The 24,823-nt window shown below is 43.0% G+C and overlaps 1 protein-coding gene across 1 annotated transcript in view; it reads right to left on the bottom strand.

The window, feature by feature from the left end:
* The window catches only part of PHLPP1 (PH domain and leucine rich repeat protein phosphatase 1), a 146,465-nt gene that overhangs the window by 46,892 nt on the left and 74,750 nt on the right, over window positions 1-24,823 (bottom strand). Inside the window, exons 3-4 of the mRNA XM_068161014.1 lie at window positions 23,098-23,223; window positions 2,492-2,658 (exon numbers count right to left, since the gene is read on the bottom strand). Of these exons, the coding sequence (XP_068017115.1) occupies window positions 2,492-2,658; window positions 23,098-23,223 (293 nt within the window). The remainder of the gene's footprint in view (window positions 1-2,491; window positions 2,659-23,097; window positions 23,224-24,823) is intronic.

Below are 24,823 nucleotides of genomic sequence, written 5' to 3'. Positions count from 1 at the left end.
AGACATCCTTATGGAAAGTCCCTCTCCAGCCTTCCTGTAGGCTCCTTTCAGGTATTGGAAAGCAGCTGTAAGATTCCCCTCGGAGTCTTCTCATAGCCAGGCTGAACAACCTCATCTCCCTCAACTTACCTTCACACCAGAGATGCTCCAGCCCTTGAATCATCCTTGTAGCCCTCCTCTAGACTCACTCCAACAATTCCACTGACTATTAGTCAGTGAAACAGAAAAGAAGTAAAGACAGACTACGGCTTATTCATTTCCTTCAAACCTAGAGCACTAGCACTCTGCAAAACTACTAGGGCTGAACTTGTTTAGTGTTTCAGAACAAGAGCTATGAAGCTTCATTGTAGGTAAGGGGAAAGTGGGGTTTGGGAATACAGTGTACAAAGAAAACGCAACTTAATGGTTTTGGTTTTAAATAAATAAACAAACCCCAACAACCAACATGAAGAGTGTAAACAGTAAATTTTGTGACAGCTTACAACAATAGAATGTTTTCAGTTGCTCCCACTTGCAATATAGAGGAGCTAAAGCACCAAGGGCTTAAAGGCAAATTCTGACTCATAGGCGATATTTTATCACAAGACATGTGAGTTGCTTCTAACAATGCAACAACTGGCAATCTTTCAACTGGGGAATCTCCTCTATCCCCCAGAAGAAAAACACCCTTTGCTGTAGTTTTATAAAAAGCAACCATGAGGGAGAACAAGTACCAACATCTGTTGTGGGTTTGTTTTTAACACAGGCGAATTTTCAGACTGCCTACTTCTCTACATATGACGAAATACAGCTACCTATCTTTTGTTCCTGCTTACCCAGGAATATGTGTTTTTTCAACATTCAGCCAATTCAGTTACAAAAGATCACAGCTGAGCGTATCTACAGCAACTATTTGAAGTTTAAGTGGACACTGAATCAAGTGAAAGCGTAGCTACCTGGAATAAAAGTCGAGCTACGTATTTGTGTACCTTTGCACGCTACCAGCAATTTACTTCCCAAGATGGAGATTTTTCACTTACTCCATAGACTGAGCAAGATTAAAAATTTTATACAGAAATGCAATAAATGGCATTATTTTCACAACTGAAAGTAGTGACTGCATAAGTAGGAATTTTCTTGAGGTTTTTTTGCCTCCAATCCGCTCCTGTCTGCACCAGTGCGTGCGTCAGCGTCTCACTACAATAATCCAGCCACTCCTAAGTCTACATTTTCTTCTACTTTCAGCATACCTTTTGTTTTGACATCTGGCACTCACAAACATTTGTTAAATTACCAATTAAATTTAACAATTTAATTTAAAGTGGTCATTTATTAAGAGAAACAGCTAGCACCACGAACTGCTTCTAGCAAAACAGATTTTCCTCGACTGACTTGCTAACCAGAAGCTGTACGAGGAAGGGTAGATACATAAATACCAATGCATTTTGTTCACAACATCCAAGCTCACAGTTATGTTGGAGCCTTATACACTTCTGAGATTGGTTCACTGGTGCTGTGTCCTGTGTGCAGCTGCAATTTAGCCTTTGAGAATTTGGTATAAAAGCCAACAGCACCATAACAGAACAGCAGAGATTTTGTACTTGCTTTGCAGTGGTCTGAAAGAACAGGGGCAAAAAAGACTCTGGGTTTATCTACTGGAGATTTACCTCACGTAACTCCCAAAGATCTGAAAACAGTTCTGTGGAATTGGATTAGAAAGAAAAGAAGAAAAAAAAAAGTCAGACAAATAAGTTGTGTTCCCAGGAATGACTAAGCTTAGAATCATAGAATTGTTAGGGTTGGAAGGGACCTCAAGATCATCCAGTTCCAACCTCTCTGTCATGGGCAGGGACACCTTACACTAGATCAGGTTGCTCAGAGCCACATCCAGCCAGGCCTTAGAAACATCCAGGGATGAGGCTTCTACCACCTCCCTGGGCAACCTGTGCCAGTGTCTCACCACCCTCATGGGGAAGAACTTCCTCCTAACATCCAGTGTGAATCTACCCATTTCTGTGTCCCTCACTTTGCACACATGTTCGATCTGGGAGTCACTAAAACTTCAAACAGATACAGCTTTCCTTCTTGCTAGGTATTTGTGCATTTACTCACTACAGATAATTAGTGATGGAACCAAAGGAAACAGCCTCAAGCTCTGACTGGGTAGGTTTAGACTGGACATTAGAAAAATGCTTCCCTTTGATGGGCAGCTCATCAACTCATATTCACTTACAGGAGCCACAGAGTGAAGAACCTGCTCAGTAGGCAAAAACAACATACTGAAAGCTGAATTTTTGATTGAAAATAACTTTCATTTAGATAAAACCATTACATTTCTTATGCAATTTCTTAGCCTGTCTCTAAGACACAGAGTTAACCAATTTCTCAAGCCATTACAGCCAGGCCAGTCCTCCACAAGCAGAGGTAGTAATCTTTTAGGAAAGTGCCCACAGACCAGTGGTCACTTAGCTACAAGGACAGAGGAAAACCAGTAGAACTTTATTCACTTTACCTTTGTAATTCACTAAGTGCTCTACTTGTAGATGGACTAGGGTTTAGCCTCAGGAAATTCTGCTTCAAATTGAGATGAGTGAGGTCTTGGCTATAAAACAGGTTGGCAGGCAGGTGCTCCAGGCTGCAGCACGAAAGATCCACTGAGCTTATGCGTTGTGATGCAACCTGGAAGTCAAAAAGTACACTGATGTTAGTTTTGCAGTACAACAAGAACAGTTCCTTTACTTCCACTACCACAAGATAAAGCAGTCCTAAGCACAGAAGTCAGTGTCGGTATATGCAGCTGATCTAACACGGTTTATAACAGTGCTGTAAACTATGCCATGATCTCTTAGCTTCAGTGTTCAAACCAGGTCCACAGATGGCTAGGAGGGAGAAAAGCATGTAAAGTTTGTCAAATTTGTAAGCAGAATTGATTCCTTTTCATCAGTGAAGTTACATGATACTCTACGACAAGAAAACAGATAAAGGAGTTGACAAATTTTAGCTTAGTTCTCTAGTTCACAAGTAACAGCTGCAAAAATACAGCGCAGAAGTCTTCGACACTGCCGCATGGCTGGTCAGTACACCCAAGTGAGTGAAGGTGAGGGGATAACAGACATCATCACCCTGTCCTGGGTTCAAGGGTCAAAAGCTAGGTATTAAATGACAGAAATGTTATCCCATTTATATCTTACTGAAGGGGAAAAAAATAATCACAGTAGCAGCAACAATGAACTGAGCACTCATTGCTTCTCAATCAAGCAGTAAATTGCCCAAGAGTGATAAAAAAGTACCAAAACTGAGTTTTGAAGTTTAACAGTGTTTTCTATACAGGGGAAAGAAAAACACAGTGTATAGAGACTAAAGAAATCCCCCCACCTAGCATTACAGAGTTAATACCATTCCACAGAAACCTATAGGCAACAAATTCAAGTACCAGCAACGCTGCCCCTTATCAGATTTCCCAGCTCTCTAGTAACGCACACCCTGCTGCTTTACTTACTTACTAGTTTTTATTTAAAACAACAAAAAATATAACAACAAATAAAACCAAAACAAACAAGAAAACACCACCACCACAAAACACAACACAGCAAAACCAACACTGCAATGTAGAATTCCTGTATTTTCTGTTCAAGACTATTCAAAATAGGTTTTCATAGAGCTGTGGAGTTAGTTACAAGGCAAAGCATGACCACACAGTAGTCTAAGGCAGTGCAGATGGTGGACATGGAGGGTCAATTGCTAGGATGAGAGATGTTTTCGGAGCAGGCATGACCTAGACCAAAGGAGGAGAAGCAAACAGCTTCACCACTATTTTAGCCTTCTGTGACAAACTGTGCTCAAACCATATTATATGTTCTGTCAGCTGCTCACTGCAAAAGAGGCAATCATTACATTTTGTCTTTGTCACTTCTATTGGCCTCACATGCTGGCATTCTAGAATTACAAACACCATGTCTAAGGGACAAAAAAGGTGGGGTGTGGGGGAAATCCAACAATTCCTAATCAACACAGAGTGGTATAAGAGCTCCTGAACTCTGATGAGGAAGACAGCATCCCATCTTCTCAGCAGAGTCCTTACCATAAAGTACACAGAACGTAGAGACACCAGGTTTTGCTGATGTAAGTGAAGTAGCCTGACACTGAAAGGAAGGCCATGGAGTTTTTAATTCCCTTTTTGTTTTACCCTCTCCAGTGCAAGCCACACAAGCCTCAGGATAATTTACCAGCAGGTCCAGAGAGGTGATTCTGCCACTTTGCTCTGGTGAGACCTCACCTGGAGTATTGTGTACACGGTCTGGAGCTCTCAATATAGGAAGGACATGAACCTGACAGAGAGGGTCCAGAGGAGGACCAAGAAAATGATCAGGGGACTGGAGCACCTCGGCTATGAGGATAGGCTGAGGCAGCTGGGGTTGTTCATCCTGGAGAAGAGGAGGCTCTGGGGAGACCTCATAGTGTCCTTCCAGTACCTGAAGAGAGTCTACATGAAGAATGGAGAGAGACTGTTCACGAAGGCCTGCAGTGACAGGAGAAGGAGCAATGGCTTCAAACTAGAGAACAGCAGATTTAGATTGCGTATTATGAACAAGTTCTTTACTATGAGGATGGTGGAACACTGGAACAGGTTGCCTAGGGAGGTGGTTGAAGCCCCTTCCCTGGAGACATTCAAGATTAGGGTCAACAAAGCCCTAGGCAACCTGATCTAGTGGAGGATGTCCCTGCTGAATGCGGGGAGGTTGGACTAGAACACCTTTGGAAATCCCTTCCTACCCAGACCATTCTATGATTTTATGATAAGTGGTCTCTATCATAAACACAGTGACAAGCATCAAAAATCATAGAATCAACCAGGTTGGAAGAGACCTCCAAGATCATCCAGTCCAACCTATCACCCAGCTCTATCCAGTCAACTAGACCATGGCACTAAGTGCCTCATCCAGGCTTTCCTTGAAGATCTCCTGGGACAGCGACTCCACCACGTCCCTGGGCAGCCCATTCCAATGGCCAATCACTCTGTGAAGAACTTCTTCCAAATATCCAGCCTGAACCTCCTCTGGCACAACTTGAGACTGTGTCCTCTTGTTCTGTTGATGGTTGCCTGGGAGAACAGACAGACCCCCACCTAGCTACAACCTCCCTTGAGGTAGTTGTAGGCAGCAATAAGGTCTGCCCTGAGCCTCCTCTTCTCCAGGCTAAGCAACCCCAGCTCCCTCAGCCTCTCCTCACAGGACTTGTGCTCCGGGCTGTTCACCAGTTTTGTCACCCCTTCTCTGGACATGTTCCAGTACCTCAGCATCTCTCTTGAATTGAGGGGCCCAGAACTGGACACGGTACTCAACAAGAACAGACAGTGCAGTGTTTTTCTCTAATGTGACCTAATAAAATGCTCAATTTCTTGTTTCTCAATTAATTCAGTCATTTTAGTACTGTAGGTACTGTTTTTCTTCCTCTTGTAATACTAGACAGAACATAATCATAAGCTATTCTGAGTAGTCTTGCTTTCAGAAATGAAAGCAAGGTATTCAGCCTGTTTATGGTGCCAGGGCCTACCCAGTATTGGTACAGTACTCATCACACTGAATCTACAAAAGGTGAAAAAGTGCTGACACCTGTCATAATTAAAAAGCAGAAGGTATCATCTCAGGTGCAATGCTTACATACACAGTTGCTCAAACTACTTGTTTCAAGTGTGATATGAACAATAATAAGCAACCCAGCAGTGCTTACCAAGGTGTGCTACTCTAAAAATAGCTAAGTACCAGAACTCTGAGTGTGAACCATGACAAAGCAGCCAAACAGTTCCAACTTTTATTTGGCTCCAAAAATCCTTAGCAAATCCTTTCTTAAAATCATCAAGCTCTGTTAAAAAAAAACACCACCCCAAAAAACCCCACCACACCAAAACAAAACCAAAACCACCCCATCCAGTTAAAAGTAAAGATGCTTTTACAAGCAGTATGTTCTCGTTTTGTTTGTTTTCTTGGGTTTTTTGTTTGTTTGTTTTGGTGGTGGAGAGGGGGATGTGGGTTTGGTTTCTGTTTGCTTGTTGTAGGTTTTTTTTGGGTTTGCCTTTTTAAAAAGGGGTCACTTTGTTATACAAATCATTTAATTATGATTTTCACACAATTGGTATCTACTGAGTGATGCCTCTACCAGGGAGGCAACTGTGAAAGTTAAAACTCTATTTTAAAAGGTGACAGAATCAAAGAGTGGGGTTGGGTTGGAAGGGACCTCCAAAGAGCATCTAGTTCAACTCCTCTATAGTTAGCAGGGACACCCTCCACTGAATCAGGCTGCCCAGAGCCCTGTCAACTCTCACCTTGAGTATCTCCAGGAATAGGGTCTCAGCTACCTCTCTGGGCAACCTGTTGCAGTGTTCCACTACCCACACAATAAAGAGCTTCCTCCTAACCTCCAACCTAAATCTACTCTTCCCTAATTTCAAACCATTGCCCTTGAGCTTATCAGTACAGGCCTTTGTAGACAGTCCCTCTCCAGCCTTCTTGTAGGCTCCCTTCAGGTACTGGAAAGACACTATAAGGTTTCCCCAGATCCTTCTCTTCTCCAAGAAGAAGCAGCCCAGCTCCCTCAGCCTGTCTTTGTAGCAGAGGTGTTCCAAGCCCCCTCCTCTACACTCACTTCAACTCCACATCCTTCCTGTATTGCAGGCACCAGAGCTGAAAGCCATTAGTGTTATTTTCTCCTGTATTTCATTCATACATATTCTGGATATGCACAAACCTAAAAGTGACAGATATGTGCTTGAAATTAGCTTCCCTTAAATATTAAGCAAAACCAAGTAGGAATAGGTTGCTCAGAGCCTTGTCAAGCCTGCCCTTGAATATCTTATGGCCTCATCACCACCACCATAGCCACCACCTCCACACCCCCATGTACTTCTTCCTCCTCAACCTCACCCTCCTTGACCTGGGTGCCATCTCCACCACTGTGCCAAAATCCATGGACAATTCCCTGAGGGACACCAGGGACATCTCCTATGCAGGATGTGTTCTCCAGGTTTTCTTTTCAGTATTCCTAATGTCAGCAGAGTATTTTCTCCTCACCACGTCCTACGATCGCTACGTTGCCATCTGCAGACCCCTGCACTATGAGACCCTCCTGGGCAGCAGAGTTTGTCTCCACATGGCAGCAGCTGCCTGGGCTTGTGGCTTTCTTATGCTCTGCTGCACACAGCCAATACATTTTCCCTGCCCTTCTGCCAGGGCAATGCTCTGGACCAGTTCTTCTGTGAAATCCCCCAGATCCTCAAGTTCTCCTGCTCCACATCCTACCTCAGAGAGCTTTGGTTTATTGTGGCCAGTGTCTGTTTATTCTTTGTCTGTTTTGTGTTCATTGTGGTGTCCTATGTGCACATCTTCAGGGCAGTGCTGAGGATCCCCTCTCAGCAGGGACACCACGAAGCCTTTGCCACCTGCCTTCCTCACCTGGCTGTGGTCTCCCTGTTTGTCAGCACTGTAATCTTTGCCTACCTGAAGCCCACTTCTGTCTCTTCCCCATCGCTGGATCTGGTGCAGGGATGGGGCCTCAATCCTCATGATAAAGAGCATATTACTAACAAGTGATAGTTCCAGAACAAACTATAGTTTTATTGAAGTCTTTTTTGTTGGAAAAAACACAGTACTCTAAGAATTAACTTCTGCATTGTTATGAGGAATACTCATTATAAAGAAATCATTTTCACACAGGCAGGGATATAAAGACTTTTCTCTCATCATTACACAATGTTGTTCTGTAACAAATTCCTAGAGAATAGAGAAACAAGATGGAAAAAAAAACAGAGTGACAAAGGAGAGCAATATCTAAACAATACTTTCTTTGGTTCCCTAGAAACTTGTATCTACTGTTTTGAAGTTGAGTATTGAAATTCTGAAATTATATTGTCCCTAAATCAAACAACAGAGGGATCTTTCAATCCTGCAATCATCTTCAATTGACTTAAATGCAGTAAAGCTGTGCATGTGTGTGTCTGTTATTGTTTTCCTAAAAGCAAAGCAGTTTTCTAAAGGATGATGCAGCTCTTAATAAAGCACTTGGTTTCCTTGACTCACTGTGGGGAATCACTACAGAGATAAGCTGAAAAAGGGTGAGAAAATGCTGACTAGAATACATTCAGAAGAAGAGACATTATCTGTAGAAAGTAAATTTTCCACTGGAGGAAAAACAACACTGTAAATAAATACCTCAATAAGTTATCTGGGCTAGGTTCAACAAACCCATGCTCCAACAAGTAGCGAGGAGAGTCACTATGGCAGCAATGCTAGAGGGAAAGGCTTTCCAGATGCATGTGAAACTTACCCTTATTATGGCTTGTTGGGTGTTTTTTTCCTAGCAAAGTTAAAAGTAGAACTGTTTTATATGCTTTACACACCTCTACAAAAATTAAAACACGAGTAGCACAGTTCACAATACCCAAAGCAGAAGAAGCCATTGCCCAGACCAAGCACTCTGGAACATCTTCTCCTCACATCCTAAACTCCATATATCATAGTATCATAGTAACAGTTAGGGTTGGAAGAGACCACAAAGATCATCTAGTTCTAACTCCCCTGCCATGGGCAGGGACACCCCACACTAGATGTGGGGTAACTATTGTTCTCTCATGGAACTCCTGCTCCACTTCCAGCAAAATAACCTTAGGGAAATGGTTGGGACAATGTTCCTATCAGGAACAGTGTGGCCAGCAGAAGCAGGGAGGTCATTCTGCCCCTGTATGCAGCACTGGTTAGGCCACACCTTGAGTCCTGTGTCCACTTCTGGGCCTCTCAGTTTAGGAAAGATGTTGACTTGCTGGAGCATGTCCAGAGAAGGGCAACAAAGCTGGGGAGGGGTTTGGAGCACAAGCCCTATGAGGAGAGGCTGAGGGAGCTGGGGTTGCTTAGCCTGGAGAAGAGGAGGCTCAGGACAGACCTTATTGCTGTCTACAACTACCTGAGGGGACGTTGTAGCCAGGTGGGGGCTGGTCTCTTCTCCCGGGCAACCAGCACCAGAACAAGAGGACACAGTCTCAGGCTGTGCCAGGGGAGGTTTAGGATGGATGTTAGGAAGAAGTTCTTCAGAGAAAAGAGAGATAGGCCATTGGAATGGGCTGCCCAGGGAGGTGGTGGAGTCACCATCACTGGAGGTGATGGCCTACAATGTTCCAAGTTCTTTTTTTTTTGTCTCCATGAAGCACGCTGAAGTAGAGTTTCAAAGAAGTGCTTCACAACTACAGCACATGCCCTACATAGAGCCCTGGTTCTACTCACTGCAAACACCAAAAAGTTGTCACCATGCTTTTCAATTTTCCACCAGCAGCAACAAAAATGCAGATTTATTCTGTGAATACCTCCACAAACAATGGTGCCAGAGAGCTCCTTCCCTCTGTCAGGCAGTATGTCTTCTGCTACTCCTCATCTACGAGCTGCACATGTGGCAGAGAACTAGGTGTCTCCCAAACATGAAAACTCACTTATAAACGTGTTACTTCTGCTGCAACTGTACTTGCAAATCTAAACAAAAAGCCAACAGTACCTTAAATAAAGGAAGTTTTGCCCAAGTGTTTCAATTTTAATTTTTTCAGCATTATTTTTAAAAAGGAGATAGTACTTCAAGGCTGGAGAAAGTCTGCTGTGGATTCACTGTGAATCTTAAGCAGCTGGCAACAAAAACCACAGGAAAAATGCTTGTATCAATCAATGTCTTGCCTCTTTTGCCATGCAGGGCTAAAAAACCACTTTGCTTTGTCCATGAGTATAATGCTACCTCTGTCACCAAGCTATGCAACAAGACTGATTACTGCCTTTGTTTTAAAACCTTGGCTACACTACAAAAATTATCTGTTGCTGACAATGGGTGTCAGCAATGGACATAGCCAAACCCAGCTGTACGGACAAATACAAGCCTTGTTTACACTAGAACATCTTTTGGTGTGACCTGGGGTATGACTTTAAACCAATGTAATTATGTCTTTTTCCTGTTTACCCTCATCACATTCCCTATAGCTCTAGTCAGATAAGACAATTAAAATAACTGAAAAGCCCACACTGTACGGGCAGCCAAATTCCAAATGTTTGAACCGAGCTGACAATGCTAAATTACACCTGCTGGAGACATGCTAATTCAAAGGCAGTGTAATTTTTCTCCTTTAGGATTTGTTTTCAAACAATTTGATAACCATCACATCCCACCAATGCCTGCATAAGGCTTAACTAAACAGCGATGCATAAGCTTGAAACATTTAAACCAACCGCTTAGAGCAAGTAAGTTCTCCTCACCTCGGAGCCAACCCTGCTTCAAATCCTAATCCTCCTTTCTATGTGAACATCAAAGCCTCCTGTTCAGCCGAGAGGCCTCCCTCTGCTGAGCTCCACTCCACAGCCAGGAAACACATCAGTGCTCTCAGCCACAGCCAAGAGCTGAGGAAACGTTCAGGCTGGTGAACAAGTTAACATCAAAAACCTTAATGAAAGGGGTGGGGGAAGAAATAAAAAAGGTTTTCTTTGTCTTTAGAGCTATCCATTTTCATTTTGAAATGCCCTCTTCTAAAATGGATGCAGGCCAAAAGGTGAAAGGTAAATGGCTTTTCTGGCCTCTCCTTTTTGCTTTCTTTCAAATGTTAAATTAGAAACATGTGAACTAAGAATCTTGAGAAGGAAAAATAAAACTCAGCAGAGGCTTGAAAGCATGTCACTCAGATTCACAAACCCAACAGCTAGGAGTCGTAACTGCCTACCATGACAAAGGGCAGGAGAGCACACAGGTATGGCAGCTTTCACAGAGCACCCACTTCTCACTCCATTCTCCTCTGCAGGCAGTGCAGCATAAAGCCTCTGGTTCAAATACTTCACACCAGTGGGACTTGAGGGCATGAAGATTATTTAACTTGTCCCTGCTCTCTCCTCCTTAGCTCTGAACAAAGATTTATATGGCACGCAGAAACAGCTCACTTCTATTTTTAGCCCTTTCACAAAGCTGTAACAACTTAACTGAAAACAGTAGTAGCAAATGTGTGGAGGGAGGGGAGACGGTGAAGGTAATGAAGCGGAAATTGCACTTATGACAGGACTCCAGAGGAAATATCAGATGCAAAAGCCAGTGTCCCAGGATTAGCATCAAAGTGAGAACCTGTCAAAAGCCTCAAACTCATCACCTGTCATTTGGAAAGGTTTGGTACTATCTGAAGTCCTTTCTGGAGTAAGTATTTTTGTTCCTTGAGATGGAAAAGCGCTCTTTTCAAAATCAGCTACTAGTATCAATATTACACAGGGAGCAATATCAACAGTTATCAGTGTGAATATCATAGCATGACTACCACACAGCTAAGATCCCTTCACGGATAAGGCTTAAGATGTAACTTGGAGTTATGGAACAGTAATTAGGCGTAGCATTAAACCACTATAATTCAGACATGTTAATCTCCATTTGGTGGAGCAAGAAATACCAACATCCTTAAAACAACCTGACTGAAAAGAATTAATTTGTAAACGTTGCAAAACAGGTAATGGTCTCACCAAAGTTGAGGAATATCTCGTTTTCTTCCTACAGGCTGTATTAGACTTCATATTTTTTTACCAAGACAAGCTTCTGTACGACCAGCAAGCAGACTTTGCAATGAGCAGCCCTCTAGTAAAGACTTTCAGCATTCAGACTCAGATTTTTGCCAGTAAGACTTTCAATAGATGTTCACTTGTCTGAGTCTCCCCAGGCCCATGTGGGGAGGGTTGTCAGGTTTTGGTTATTTCTTTCAACTAAGAGGTTATGCTAGGTCCTAAGTTTCTGACCTAGGTTCTCTTACACAGCTGCATCATAGTACAGCAGAGTAAGATGAACTCTTTTCATACCATTATTTCACAGGAGCTCAGAAAGGCCTTCTGACCCAAGGGGTTTTAATGCAAACAATCACAAACATAGCTCTATTTGCCCAAGGCCTAAAACTGGTCTCTAGCACTCATTCCCCCTTCTCCCAGGAGACCTTCCTTCTTCTCCACTGACTAAAGAAGCTTAAGAAAATCAGATGTCCCTAAAATTAGTTTCCGCTAATAATTCCTCTCCTTTTTTTCCTCCCTGCTAGACTTGACTCTCAGTGTTACAACCATTAGGTTTCAAGACCAACTCAGTCCTCACCTTATATGTACTGAAGTACCGTGCAATATGTCAGCCCCTGCAACCCCCTCCAGCCTCATGGGATATGCTCACCAGAGACACTTAGTTCCCCTGAGCTTTATTAAGAGCAAAGTCACATTCCTCCAATCACTCCCACCCCCCAACACCCTAAGGATGAAAACATTTTGGGAGCCTCCAGGACCGAATCCTTCTTAAAAGGTAAGATCAGTGACAACTCACAGAGTTGCCACTGTAAGCTATGGTGATGTTTTTTCTACATTTATTCAGGAGCTGCACAAATTCAGCTTCAATAACATCATAACCTGATTTAGAGGCTTCAAAAGACATTACTTGAAAGATATTCCAGATGTGTGGGCAAGACCTGGTTTTCCATTCTCACTCTTGGTTGAAATACTTCAGTATTTCAATACTGAAGCATTGTTAACTGATGGTAGCAAGTCCACAACAAGGACCAGATTTCTCTAATTTTCAGCAAGGAATACATAAATATATATATATATATATATATATATATATATATATTTAAGTAGCTATAGTTTCTCTAGCATAGAAATTATGAGAAAAGCTTGAAGTCACCAATTACATCACTTCAGAACCAGCTGAACTATTTTGACAAGGAAAGCTAGAGCTCCCAAAGAGAGAGGGACCTGGGGGTGCTGATTGACAGCTGACTAAACATGAGCCAGCAGTGTGCCCAGGTGGCCAAGAGGGCCAATGGCATCCTGGCCTACATTAGGAATAGTGTGGCCAGGAGGAGCAGGGAAGTCATTGTGCCCCTGTACTCAGCGCTGGTTAGGCCTCACCTTGAGTACTGTGTCCAGTTCTGGGCCCCTCAGTTTAAGAAGGACATCGAAACACTTGAATGTGTCCAGAGAAGGGCAACAAGGCTGGGGAGAGGCCTTGAACACAAGCCCTATGAGGAGAGGCTGAGGGAGCTGGGATTGTTTAGCCTGGAGAAGAGGAGGTTCAGGGGAGACCTCATTGCCCTCTACAACTACCTGAAAGGTGGTTGTAGCCAGGAAGGGGTTGGCCTCTTCTCCCAGGCAACCAGCACCAGAACAAGGGGACACAGTTTCAAGCTGTGCCAGGAGAGGTTTAGGCTTGAGGTGAGGAGAAAGTTCTTCACCGAGAGAGTCATTAGTCATTGGAATGTGCTGCCCAGGGAGGTGGTGGAGTTGCTACCCCTGGAGGAGGGGATTGGATGTGGCACTTGGTGCCATGGTCTAGTCATGTGGTCTGTGGTGACAGGTTGGACTTGATGATCTTTGAGGTCTCTTCCAACCCTAGTGATACTGTGATACTAACCAAAGGAGCCAAAAACCCCAAGCTTCTCTCCTGAATCATTAAGAGAAACTCCACTGAAACACACTCAGAGGTTTATTTCCAAAACATCAACTAACTTCTGAAAAACAAAAGGCACGAAATAACAGGCTTTGAAGGGAAAAGAAGAGGAGGAGGAAGAACCATTTCAAGTGTTACCCACCGCAAGAGAAACAAAACTGGCTTCAGACTGGGCTTTGCCAAATCTTCTGCTTTCCGACTTGAGATGACAAGAAGCCACCCACAGCAAGAACGCCCGGATATGACTGCCGAGCAAAGATCCCAAATACTGAAGATCTCACACAGAAAAGAAGGAAGCCAAGTTCCGCATGGAAACCAGAGGTTTATGTTCAAATACTTGTGAGCACTGCCAAAAGGAAGCTGGGGGGTTATTTTTAGGCATCTATTTTTAGAGAAAGAATTCTCTCAGTATTGCTAATTTATAGTATTGGGGGGAGGGAGGGGGGGGAAATGTTTCCTTGTACTAGCTTAGAGTCATCATAATTTCCTGTAAGGATTTGCTTGAAAAAAAAAAATATTAAAAAAAGAGAAAGTATTTCAGGGTTCCACTTTCTTCACTAGGTGTCAAATTGACAGTTGCAAACAGCTTAACAGCATCTCCTAGTCTACCAAATGTGAAGAAACCTAGATAGCTGTCATCCTCAAAGGAAGATTCTTGCACAGCCTCAAATTTGGTTAAAGGCTATTCTGAAGAGATGCCACCAATAAGGATTACATTAAACTCATTTTGAGGTCACACTTGTTTAGGGATTCATGTTCAAGCCTCTAAGCAGTACTGGCATAAGCAGCAAACAAATTACTGCATGGTCACCCTCTCAGCATCCCTGACTTCCAATCTGTCCCCAACACACACATGGTAGCTCAGCATCATGATGATACACTCAAGCACGTAGATTAAGTTAGAGGAGAATACCAGAAACTCCTAACTGCAGCACTTATACTGTGTGTGTCACAATTTTCTGTAGAACTACCAAAGCTATTAACCAATAGTAACAATAAAAGCAAAAACATTCACCTAGAATTTCAGATCTCAAGGAAACTAAAGTTCTAGTTCTCTGTAATTTTCCTCCACAAGAAGGATATCCATTGCTTAGGAGGCTAAACAGACACCTGGACAGGAGATATTGCATCCACTGACTTTTAAGTAAATTCACAGCAGTGTAACAAGTAATATCCCCAATAGCTTCTACTTCATTCCTGCCTGAGTTTCCCCTCCACTTGCCACTGCTCTGTGGCTTTGGAAAAAGGTATTCTTTGCTGGTTCTGGCTGGTAAGCATTGGAAAAGCCTGTCCTTAAAGCCGCCAGAGACAAATGAGGCTTAGCAATAAAAATCCCTGCAATGATGAACTGTGTAAAGACATTACAGCTCACTGCATTATCTAGAAAGAAACATGTATGAAACAGGTCAATCAGCTAATGAGCAAGTCAAAACAAAAACCATGTAGGGCTAATTTAACCAGGAGATCAGTGGCTTCGAGCTTTCTTTATGGTTGAAGGCCATATTTAATATTTTAAAGCTCTGCAAAGTTTGTGTTCCACACTGAAACTGGAATCTACACTTGAATCTTTCTCCTGGTTGACCATGCCTGATACCAGAGATTTTAGTATCTGACTGTATCTAAAATAAAGATGAAGCTATAAGCACAAGTGGATAAGGCTTACTACTCATCACTTTGATGAGCAGAATCTTCTGTGCTGAAGGAAAAGGTAGTTGCATACTTTATAATCTTTCACTAGCTCAAAGGTGGATGAAGCACAGCTGAAAAACAGGTACATCTCTAGCAGAGATACCCAGTTGTTCCTCACCACACTTCCTCAGCATCATTCCTGTAAAACACTTGCACAAGCTGATCATCTTGGGCTCCTACTTTGATAACACATTTGCAGCCCTGTAATCAAGTGCAGGAACTACTTTTTAATTATATAAAATTTATTTATATAAGTACAGTCTGGTGTGAAGTCAGAGCTCGGACCTTTGTCCTCAGCTTAAATAATAATCATATTACTAGAGTCACAGATCAGCTTTGTCCTCTTCATACAGCTCAGACTCACTTCACAACATAATCTCCAAACACAATTGTCAAACTTGTACTGAAAAAATAGCCAGAAGACTGAGACAGCTGATCATAATTGGGTAACTTCAGGGGGGGAAAAAACCTAACATGAATTTTGCACTGCTACAGGTAGTTCTCCACAAAAGTTGAGGGAAGACAGAGACTACTGCTGTAGAGGCTCCTGCATTACCCACTTAGATCAACAAAACTAAAGTCTGTTATTTTCTACTGGTTCCGTGGTACAAACAAATGCATGAAGACAGCACTCTGCACTGATGTGAAAGAGGAGCAACATGGCAGCACACCCTTCTCCCCTGAATTCCCTATTCTTGCTATTTTTAGTGGGTTTTAAAGATAATGTACATTGACATCATAATTTAATCTTTCCTTTTTCACAGCAGGCTAGGGCTATCTGGAACATCATAGGTATTTCCATTGCAGACTTTGAAGATAAAGGTGACTGGAAGAGGGAATTGAAAATACAAAGATATGCAGCACGAAACTCTTCTAAGTTTGACAGGTTTTAAATCCAAGATCGCTTTTGGTTATTTCTTGTGCCTTAAAAAGGAGGGCAATCTTTTGTGTACAGGTCCACATCCACCCTGGCACTTAAACCCCACACAACAGCTTATTCCCCACTAAACACTCTGTCACTACAGCCAGAGCTGTACAATTCACACAGCTGTGTACATGTACATTTATACGACATCTGTACTTACCTATATAATGTGTATAGGGAAGCCATGCACAGACAGGTTATATGAGGCAGTCATGCATTATTTAGAGCCTTTATCTCTCATCTCTCTTCCTATACCTACCCATTTGAACCAAGCGCTATAGCAGGAAATAAGTGTCACTTGAAGATGCTGACACACTTTCTGCTCTTCTACAACCAGGAAGGGAGTTCTGCCTAATCAGGTAACTTGTTCCAGCATGCCCAGTGATACATGCTGTTTCCAAGAAGATAAAATTCTGTAACACATCTCTCCTTAAGCTCTCCAACACTGAATTTGCACCAGATACTGGAGTCCCATTTTTGACTGTATGCCTTAGAACATGGAGGACTGATCACCCTTTTCACCCCAAGTCAAACCCCATCTATGTCATTTCACATGTTGAAAAATGTTGAAGTTTAGATGTTAGGAGAGTCAAACAACAGAAGCTCACCACCACACCCAAATTAACCCTCAAGACAACAAGTTGCATTACTCAGTAACACCTTATACATAAACACTCACTCTCTTCTGCTGCATCAAGGGTTTTGGAAGTGTCAAACGAGGGAAGCCCTCATCATGTCCATTTGTAAGTAGGTGGCTCTGCATTTGAGCTTTCCCTGCCCATGACAGGGAGTTGGAGTAGATGATTTTTAAGGTCCCTTCCAGCCTAAGCCATTCTCTGCCTTCACTGTTAACTGCATATTCTTTGCCTGTCCTCCTGCATTTGACTTTCAAGAAGTAAACAGTGGCAGACCAGAATTGCTCTGTAAGTAACTCTGTGGATTCCAGAACCCTCAAAACAGCTTTACGCAGACAGGATTCTTTAAAGCCATGAAGATATCTCTTTTTTACCCCCCTCCCCTTTCCCTCCCAGTTGCATAAGCTTATTTTTCACCATTTGGCAACAGAATGAACATATTAGATCACAAAGGACCACATTTGTTGTTGTTACTTTCCTTTTGAGCTTCCTTAATTAGGACTTGGGTATTGGTAAAGTAGAAGGAAATAAATGCACTGTAGTATAGAACTACCAATACTAACAAACAAGCCACATTTCCATCTTTTAAAAATGTTCTGTTTGAGGCTAAATTAGCATATCTAAAAGTGACCTATTTGGAGTAAATATGTCACCAAGTTCAATATTCAGGTCAGTATCTGTGCAGTAATTTCAGTCCATCCAGAAAACAGAAGTTCAGTTCACTTCAGGACAGACACACACAGGAGAACCAATCCTAGCACCTATGCACAAATCCCTTCCAAAAATTTACTGGGGCAGAGCACGAGAGCTGTCTTGGCTAAGATAGATTTCACTGTTAGCATTAATGAGATTATACAGGAGCAATGCTCAGTTTTCATTACATTGAGCTCAAGTCTCTGCAACCATGAATTCAAATCTTCTCTAGCATAGCAGGCATGAGGCGTTAGGGTTTGTCTCATTCTGGAACACCACTGAAAACTCAACATTGCCAGGATTCTGTGGGGAGAAAGACTGCAGAGCAAGCATTCTTTGCAAAGTCTCCTTTCAAGATTAAGCTTGTTATTCAAAAATTAAAATAACTTCATCTTTCAGCTCTTTTGAAGTATAGAGAAGACAAACGTGATTTTTTTTGTTATATGTAGTTTACAACCAAATGAAGGAATTTTAATGAAATACTTTACCAGGGATCCCCTTCTGCATTGAAATTCATTATTAAAGCTTTCATTACACTTGCATCTGAAGCCTGTTTTCAGCAGCATGCACCAGAAGCCTGAAGGGCTGCATAAAAACTCCCACTGAATGTAAGTCAACACAAATTTGGTTTCAAAGCACATGCCACTCAGTAACATCTATATCTAAAATACAGTCTTACTATTATTTGTAATAATTCACAGAAGTGCAACTACCATATACAACACCACCAGCAAAGAAGAATCTGTAAGCATGTGGCCTAGACCACATAGGCCTAGGCGAGTGTGTCCAGCAGACCAAGGGAAGTTCTCTACTCTGCCCTAGGGAGACCTCACCTGGAATATTGCATCCAGTTTTGGTCTCCCCAGTTCAGGAGGGACAAGAATCTACTTGAGAGAGTCCAACAGAAGGCTATGAGGATGAATAAAGGACTGGAGCACTGCCTTATGAGAAAAGGCTGAGAGCCCTGGGGCTTTTCAGTCTGGAGAAGAGAAGACTGAGAGGGGATTTCATAAATGTTTATAAATATCTGAGGGCTGGGTGTCAAGAGGGAGAGGACAGCATCTTCTCAGGTGCACCCTGTGACAGGACAAGGGACAATGGATATACACTACAGCACAGGAGGTTCCACCACCTCAGCATGAGGAGGAACTTCTTTACTGTAAGGGTTACAAAGCACTGAAACAGGCTCCCCACAAAGTTGTGGAATCTCTTCTCTGGAGACTTTCAAGACCCATCTGGATGTGTTCCCTGTGTGACCCACACTAGATTGTATGGTTATATGCTGCTGCTCTGGCATCAATGATCTCTAGAGGTCCCTTCCAACCCCTAACACCCTGTGATCCTGCGATACAGTGCTTTACACGGCATTTTCTTGATTAGCAGTATTTCAACTTCTTTGAAATTGAGTAGCTTCCAAACACCTGAGGCAGAGCAGAGGTGTGTAAATCTAGAGCATGGATGAAGCACCTTGCATTTGAGCACTTGGCCATAAACAGCATCAACTAGACAAACTTTGAGTTTCTTCTGCTGCACTACTAGTTTCTCTGTGTCTGTTCTTCAGAATCGTCACTGCACAGCACTTCCCACACAACTGCCTTGCATACAATCATGCTTGTGTGTTTTTTAGTCTAAGGATAGAAAACCCAAACATTAAAAAGGCAACTTGAAGTGGCAAACTACTGTTTGAAAATTCATTAATCCAGAACAGTTTTTGGCAAGTGGGGAGCTGAGGAAAACAAAGCAGCATTTTTACCTTGAAGCATGCTTTGCCAACAGGAAAAATAGCATATTGAGTTTCTTTGGTTCTGTCAGTCTGAAGATACATGAAATTATGCATTCATTTTACATAAGAAAAATGGAAGGTTACCATGAGAGCATGGGGACACATTCCCATGCTGGCTATCATCCTGATGCTGTTAGGAATTTTGGTGAAACACAGAAAGAGAAGCACAGCATGACACAGAGCAAGCTAATGCTGCCAGTAATTCAGAGGGGCTTCTGGCCACGTAGCTTTACTTCTCAAGTTCATTGTTTTCCACTGGTTTTCCCACTCATTAGATTTGTCTTTCATTTAGCTGATGTCAAATCCTCTGGGGATGGAAGAGCACTACTCTCCCAGAGGGTGCCACAAAGCGGCAAGAGCTCAAAAATCTGACAGACCATGCCTTACTGTCTCATAAAACATGCCTTGGGGATTGTTACCTTAAGGCTAAACAGACATGCCAGAACAGCATTCTAAAACAGAATTTTAAAACTTACCAGAAAGAAAAAAAAATTAAGGACATGTTAAATGATGCATGTGTTGGGAGGTGCAAGAGCTACTGCTGAAAGAAAATTTGACATAAAAACTGAGCTTCTTCAAAGAATAGAATAGACCAAACCAGGTTGGAAGAGACCTTCAAGATCATCGAGTCCAACCTATCATCCAACACTATCCAATCAAATAAACCATGGCACCAAGTACCCCATCAAGTCTCTTCCTAAACACTTCCAGTAATAGTGACTCCACCACCTGCCTGGGCAGCCCATTCCAATGGCCAATCTCTCTTTCTGGGAAGAATTTCTTCCTAACATCCAACCTAAACCTCCCGTGGTGCAGCTTGAGACTGTGTCCTCTTGTTCTGTTGGTGGTTGCCTGGGAGAAGAGACCAACCCCCACCTGGCTACAACCTCCCTTTAGGTAGTTGTAGACAGCAATAAGGCCTCCTCTAAGCCTCCTCTTCTCCAGGCTAAGCAACCCCAGCTCCCTCAGCCTCTCCTCATAGGGCTTGTGCTCCAAACCCCTCCCCAGCTTTGTTGCCCTTCTCTGGACACGTTCCAGCAAGTCAACATCTTTCCTAAACTGAGGGGCCCAGAACTGGACACAGGACTCAAGGTGTGGCCTAACCAGTGCTTAGTACAGGTAGTTGTAGAGAGCAATAAAGTCTCCCCACAACCCAGACTGTACCACTGTCAACAGGCTAGCTAATATGTTACTGCAATCTCAGAAAAGCAGAACATATCTAGTATGTCATAAACATCTTTATGCAGTACTACATAAAACCAAATTGCTTCAAAACAGTAATGAACATGACCAGACAGCCTTTCCAAGTGTCATTCTAATGGACAGTCAAGGCCTAATTAAGAAACCGAAGGCAGAGTGAGAAAGAGGGTGCTGACAGCACAGTAAAGAAAACTTGCACATTAAAAATAAAAGGGTTATCATAGTATCAGTCAGGGTTGGAAGGGACCACAAGGATCATCTAGTTCCAACCCCCCTGCCATGGGCAGGGACACCCCACACTAGATCAGGCTGGCCAGAGCCTCATCCAGCCTGCTCTTAAACACCTCCAGAGATGGGGCCCCAGCCACCTCTCTGGACAACACATTCCAGGGTTTCACCACTCTCATGGTGAAGAACTTCCTCCTCACATCCAGCCTGAATCTCCCCACCTCCAGCTTCATTCCATTCCTCCTAGTCCTATCACTACCTGAGATCCTGAGAAGTCCTTCCCTAGCCTTCCTGTAGGCCCCCTTCAGATACTGGAAGGCCACAATTAGGTCACCTCGGAGCCTTCTCTTCTCCAGACTGAGCAGCCCCAACTCCTTCAGTCTGTCCTCATAGGAGAGGTGCTCCAGCCCTCTGATTCAAGGGTTCAAGATATGTAAACTACTTTAGAGAGAATTTTTTTTAAGGAGCAGCAGGGATTAAGAAATAAAACATGTAAGTGAAAATGAAGCTTTTCAACACCACCAAGTGGAACTGAAGAGTCAAATGAACTAATGCAGGACCTAAATTCCTCTAATAAACTGCATTCTAAGCACAGTGTAAAATTTGGTTTATAAAAGCTTTAGTGATTTTTATTTATTTTTTTTTACTGATGTAGAATGATTGCTTATTTAAAAATAAATCTATAAAATAGCAATAGAGGTAGAGAGATTTGGCAACATTTCCAAGTGAGAAAACAATTCCTTAGTTCTAGCCATTTTATCTTTTAGGATTTGTGTAAGAAACTCATTTTAAAAATCCCACACTATTTTAGCTTTTACTAACACTGAAACAAAAGGGCTTTTTACATTGAAATTTTTACAGTTATGTTTGTCATCCTTTCTCATTCTAATGATCTCACTCAATCCATCCAGCTGGAGCAGGATGAGAAAAGGGAAAGCGTCCAGCACAGCACTTTGCTTACGTAACCACAGGAGAAAGAAGTCTCAGTATAAATGCAGAGAATCTCATCTTCCTATTGCCTGTTTGCAAAAGCTCTCAAACTGAGGTTTTTTTGTGCAACACTAACAGCAGCAACAGCAGTTGCAGAATCCAGTGGGATGTGATTTAATGAGTCCAAGTGCCAAGTGCTGCACTTTGGCTACGGCAATCCCATGCAGAGCTATAGGCTGGGGTCGGAGTGGCTGGAGAGCTCCCAAACAGAGAGGGACCTGGGGGTGCTGATCGACAGCCACCTGAATATGAGCCAGCAGTGTGCCCAGGTGGCCAGAAGGGCCAATAGCATCCTGGCCTGCATTAGGAATAGTGTGGCCAGCAGGAGCAGGGAGGTCATAGTGCCCCTGTACTCTGCTCTGGTTAGGCCGCACCTTGAGTGCTGTGTCCAGTTCTGGGCCCCTCAGTTTAAGAAGGACATCGAAACACTTGAACATGTCCAGAGAAGGGCAACAAGGCTGGGGAGAGGCCTTGAGCACAAGCCCTATGAGGAGAGGCTAAGGGAGCTGGGATTGTTTAGCCTGGAGAAGAGAAGGCTCAGGGGAGACCTCATTGCCCTCTACAACTACCTGAAAGGTGGTTGTAGCCGGGAGGGGGTTGGCCTCTTCTCCCAGGCAACCAGCACCAGAACAAGGGGACACAGTCTCAAGCTGTGCCAGGGGAGGTTTAGACTCGAGGTGAGGAGGAAGGTCTTCACTGAGCGAGTCGTTCGTCATTGGAATGTGCTGCCCAGGAAGGTGGTGGAGTCACCGTCCCTGGAGGCATTCAAGAGGAGATTGGACATGGCACTTGGTGCCATGGTCTAGTCATGGGGTCTGATCCTCGAGGTCTCTTCCAACCTTAGTTATACTGTGGTACTGTGGGTTTAAGACTGGATGTCTTAAGCCTAGAGTACAGTCCTCCAGAGGGACTAGACAGTCCAGGATAGACACCAGAAAGTGTAATCTTTTGTTATTTCATCCCGTCATGCCTCTCTCTCCCTTATATAAACGGGCAGCACAGGCTACTCTGCCCTTTTCCCCTCTCTCCTGCTCCCAGTGCAGACTGCTATCTCGTTTGATGTTTTGGGGGAGGCTTTTGGCCTTGAGTGGCCTGGCTAATTTTTTCTGTGTCATTTGGGCCTGGGTAGGGAGGTATGGCAGCAGGTCTGGGGTTTTGGCCTGGTTAGCGGTGAAGATTTTGGATGACGTCGGCCTAGTGAGGTTTTGGTAAGCCCAGGATGGAGAACTGGGCTGAGGCCGAGTATGGATTTGTGTGCGTTGTATGTTTTTGTACTGTTGTATGTAGTTGTGAATAGTACTGCCATTTAAATTTCCAATTCTTTCCAATCCTGTGTGGAGCCTTTTTCTTTTACTCATTTGGGAAGGGGTAAAAGAGCTTCTGTCTGCTCTAAAACCATGACAGCAGTTCATGACAGTGAAACCAGAAGAGGGACTACTATATCACTACAGGGAGAGGGGGAAGCACCACAAACACCCCATTCAGGCAAGAATTGACACTGTTCTCACCTTTGATGCTTGTCGAAGCCATCGCAAATATTCAGTGAAGTTATCAAAACAAATGTAGTAGGTCTGGCTCTGAGGTCCAGAAGAGCTAAATGCTAAACAGTGCTGGTGCTTTTTCACTTCTTCCACCTGTAACAGAGAAAATTGTTAGTGATCAAAAAGTCCCCAGGGTAGTCAGTGTGTACAAGAGGAACTCACTACATACAATCTGCCTAACCCTCTCGAGTTGGATCTTAGCTGTCAAATATTCATGAAATCTACAGAAGCAAGGAACAAGAACAGGACAAAAGAACTACAGAATTAAAAAGACTGAGCACCATAAATGTTTCCCAGTGAAACATATTTACAGCTGTCTTTATACAATCTAAAGAAGTTTACACTCCTGGTTATTAAAAGATTAACAAAATGCCTCTCTTGCAGTCCAATTAAATTCTTTGGCATTTCTCAACTTGATTAAAAAAACACCCAGCATACATCATTCTGCTACCACACACGAGAAGTCCCACACAACTTATGGTCTCGGTGTCTCAGCACCGCATTCTGGAAAGCCTTTGCAAACCAGGAAGTGCAGAGAATCTATGGGGTTGACAAAGAATATTTTTTCACTGATAATTTGAAAAACACTTAGCTCTGTGCCAAGCATCCTCCTCCCAAGCTTTGTCAGCAGAAGCCCTCAGTACATTTTTCTCAGCTTTGGTTCTCATTTTCTTTTCAAATTTGGTGTCAGCTTCCTGCATGTCTTACACTACACGAGGCACTCCTGTGCAAAAACTACTTAGAAATTCTGTGATAAGCAATTAAAAGAGTGGACAATCTCTTCTTTTTACATTAAAAAGGTAAAACAAAAAACACCTCTCTCTTTCATCTCAAAGAGAATGGGGATGTGAATCTTGTCCTCTCCAGTGTGCTACAGCCAGGAAAACAATTCACCACCAGTGTTCACCCACTACTGCTAAAAGAGGACAGTGTCTCTACTTTAGTACCTCCAAAGGTAAGTTGAAGAATCATGTAAAGAGTCAGAGAGACAGATGGAAAAACAGCTCTTAGAAGACAGCACTACTTTCCACACTGCTAGTATAGAATATTAATGAATCAATTCTAATTTGCATACGTAACACTGTGAAGCTGTCTGTCTCCCATCGACTCTTAAAAGTCAAACTTAACAGTATGCAAGGTAAAGGAGCATTACTTCAGGCGTAAATTCATCCTCAACCTGATGATTCTTTTCCTACTACCTTGGCAAATCAAGCCAACAATAGTGCTCTGAAGCTATTTAGTAATGTTCTAATCATCCTGTCTTCACTAAAGTTTCAGAGAATCACAGGGCAATTGAGGTGGGAAGAGACAGTCCTCCTTCAGGGCCACCTACAGCCGCTTGACCAGAACTACTGAGCAGGGAGAGATTCCACAACCTCTCTGGGCAACCTTTGCTAGTGCTCAGTCACCCTAACAGTGAAAACGGGGGTGGGGGGGAGAAGAAACAAAAAAAATGTTCCTGGACCTCCTGGGTTTCAGATGTGTTCAGTCAGAAAGAAGTCTAGCTTCTACTTCTTGCAAGTAGAACTGTTTGTTTCAACAGACCTCTACTCATACAGTGACAAGCATTGAAACAAACCCTCTATTTTAAAAATAGGCCCAGCCCTTATTGGTTAATTCTGCGAGTAACCCAGAACGGATATAACCTGGATTAGAAAGCATAGTACAGATCAGACACAATACAGCTGCATGT

This window comes from Melanerpes formicivorus, unplaced genomic scaffold (assembly GCF_026170545.1).
Source record: "Melanerpes formicivorus ecotype bairdi unplaced genomic scaffold, bMelFor1.0.p_v2 SCAF_55, whole genome shotgun sequence".
NCBI lineage: Eukaryota > Metazoa > Chordata > Aves > Piciformes > Picidae > Melanerpes > Melanerpes formicivorus.
This window is presented reverse-complemented; position numbering and strand designations above follow the sequence as displayed.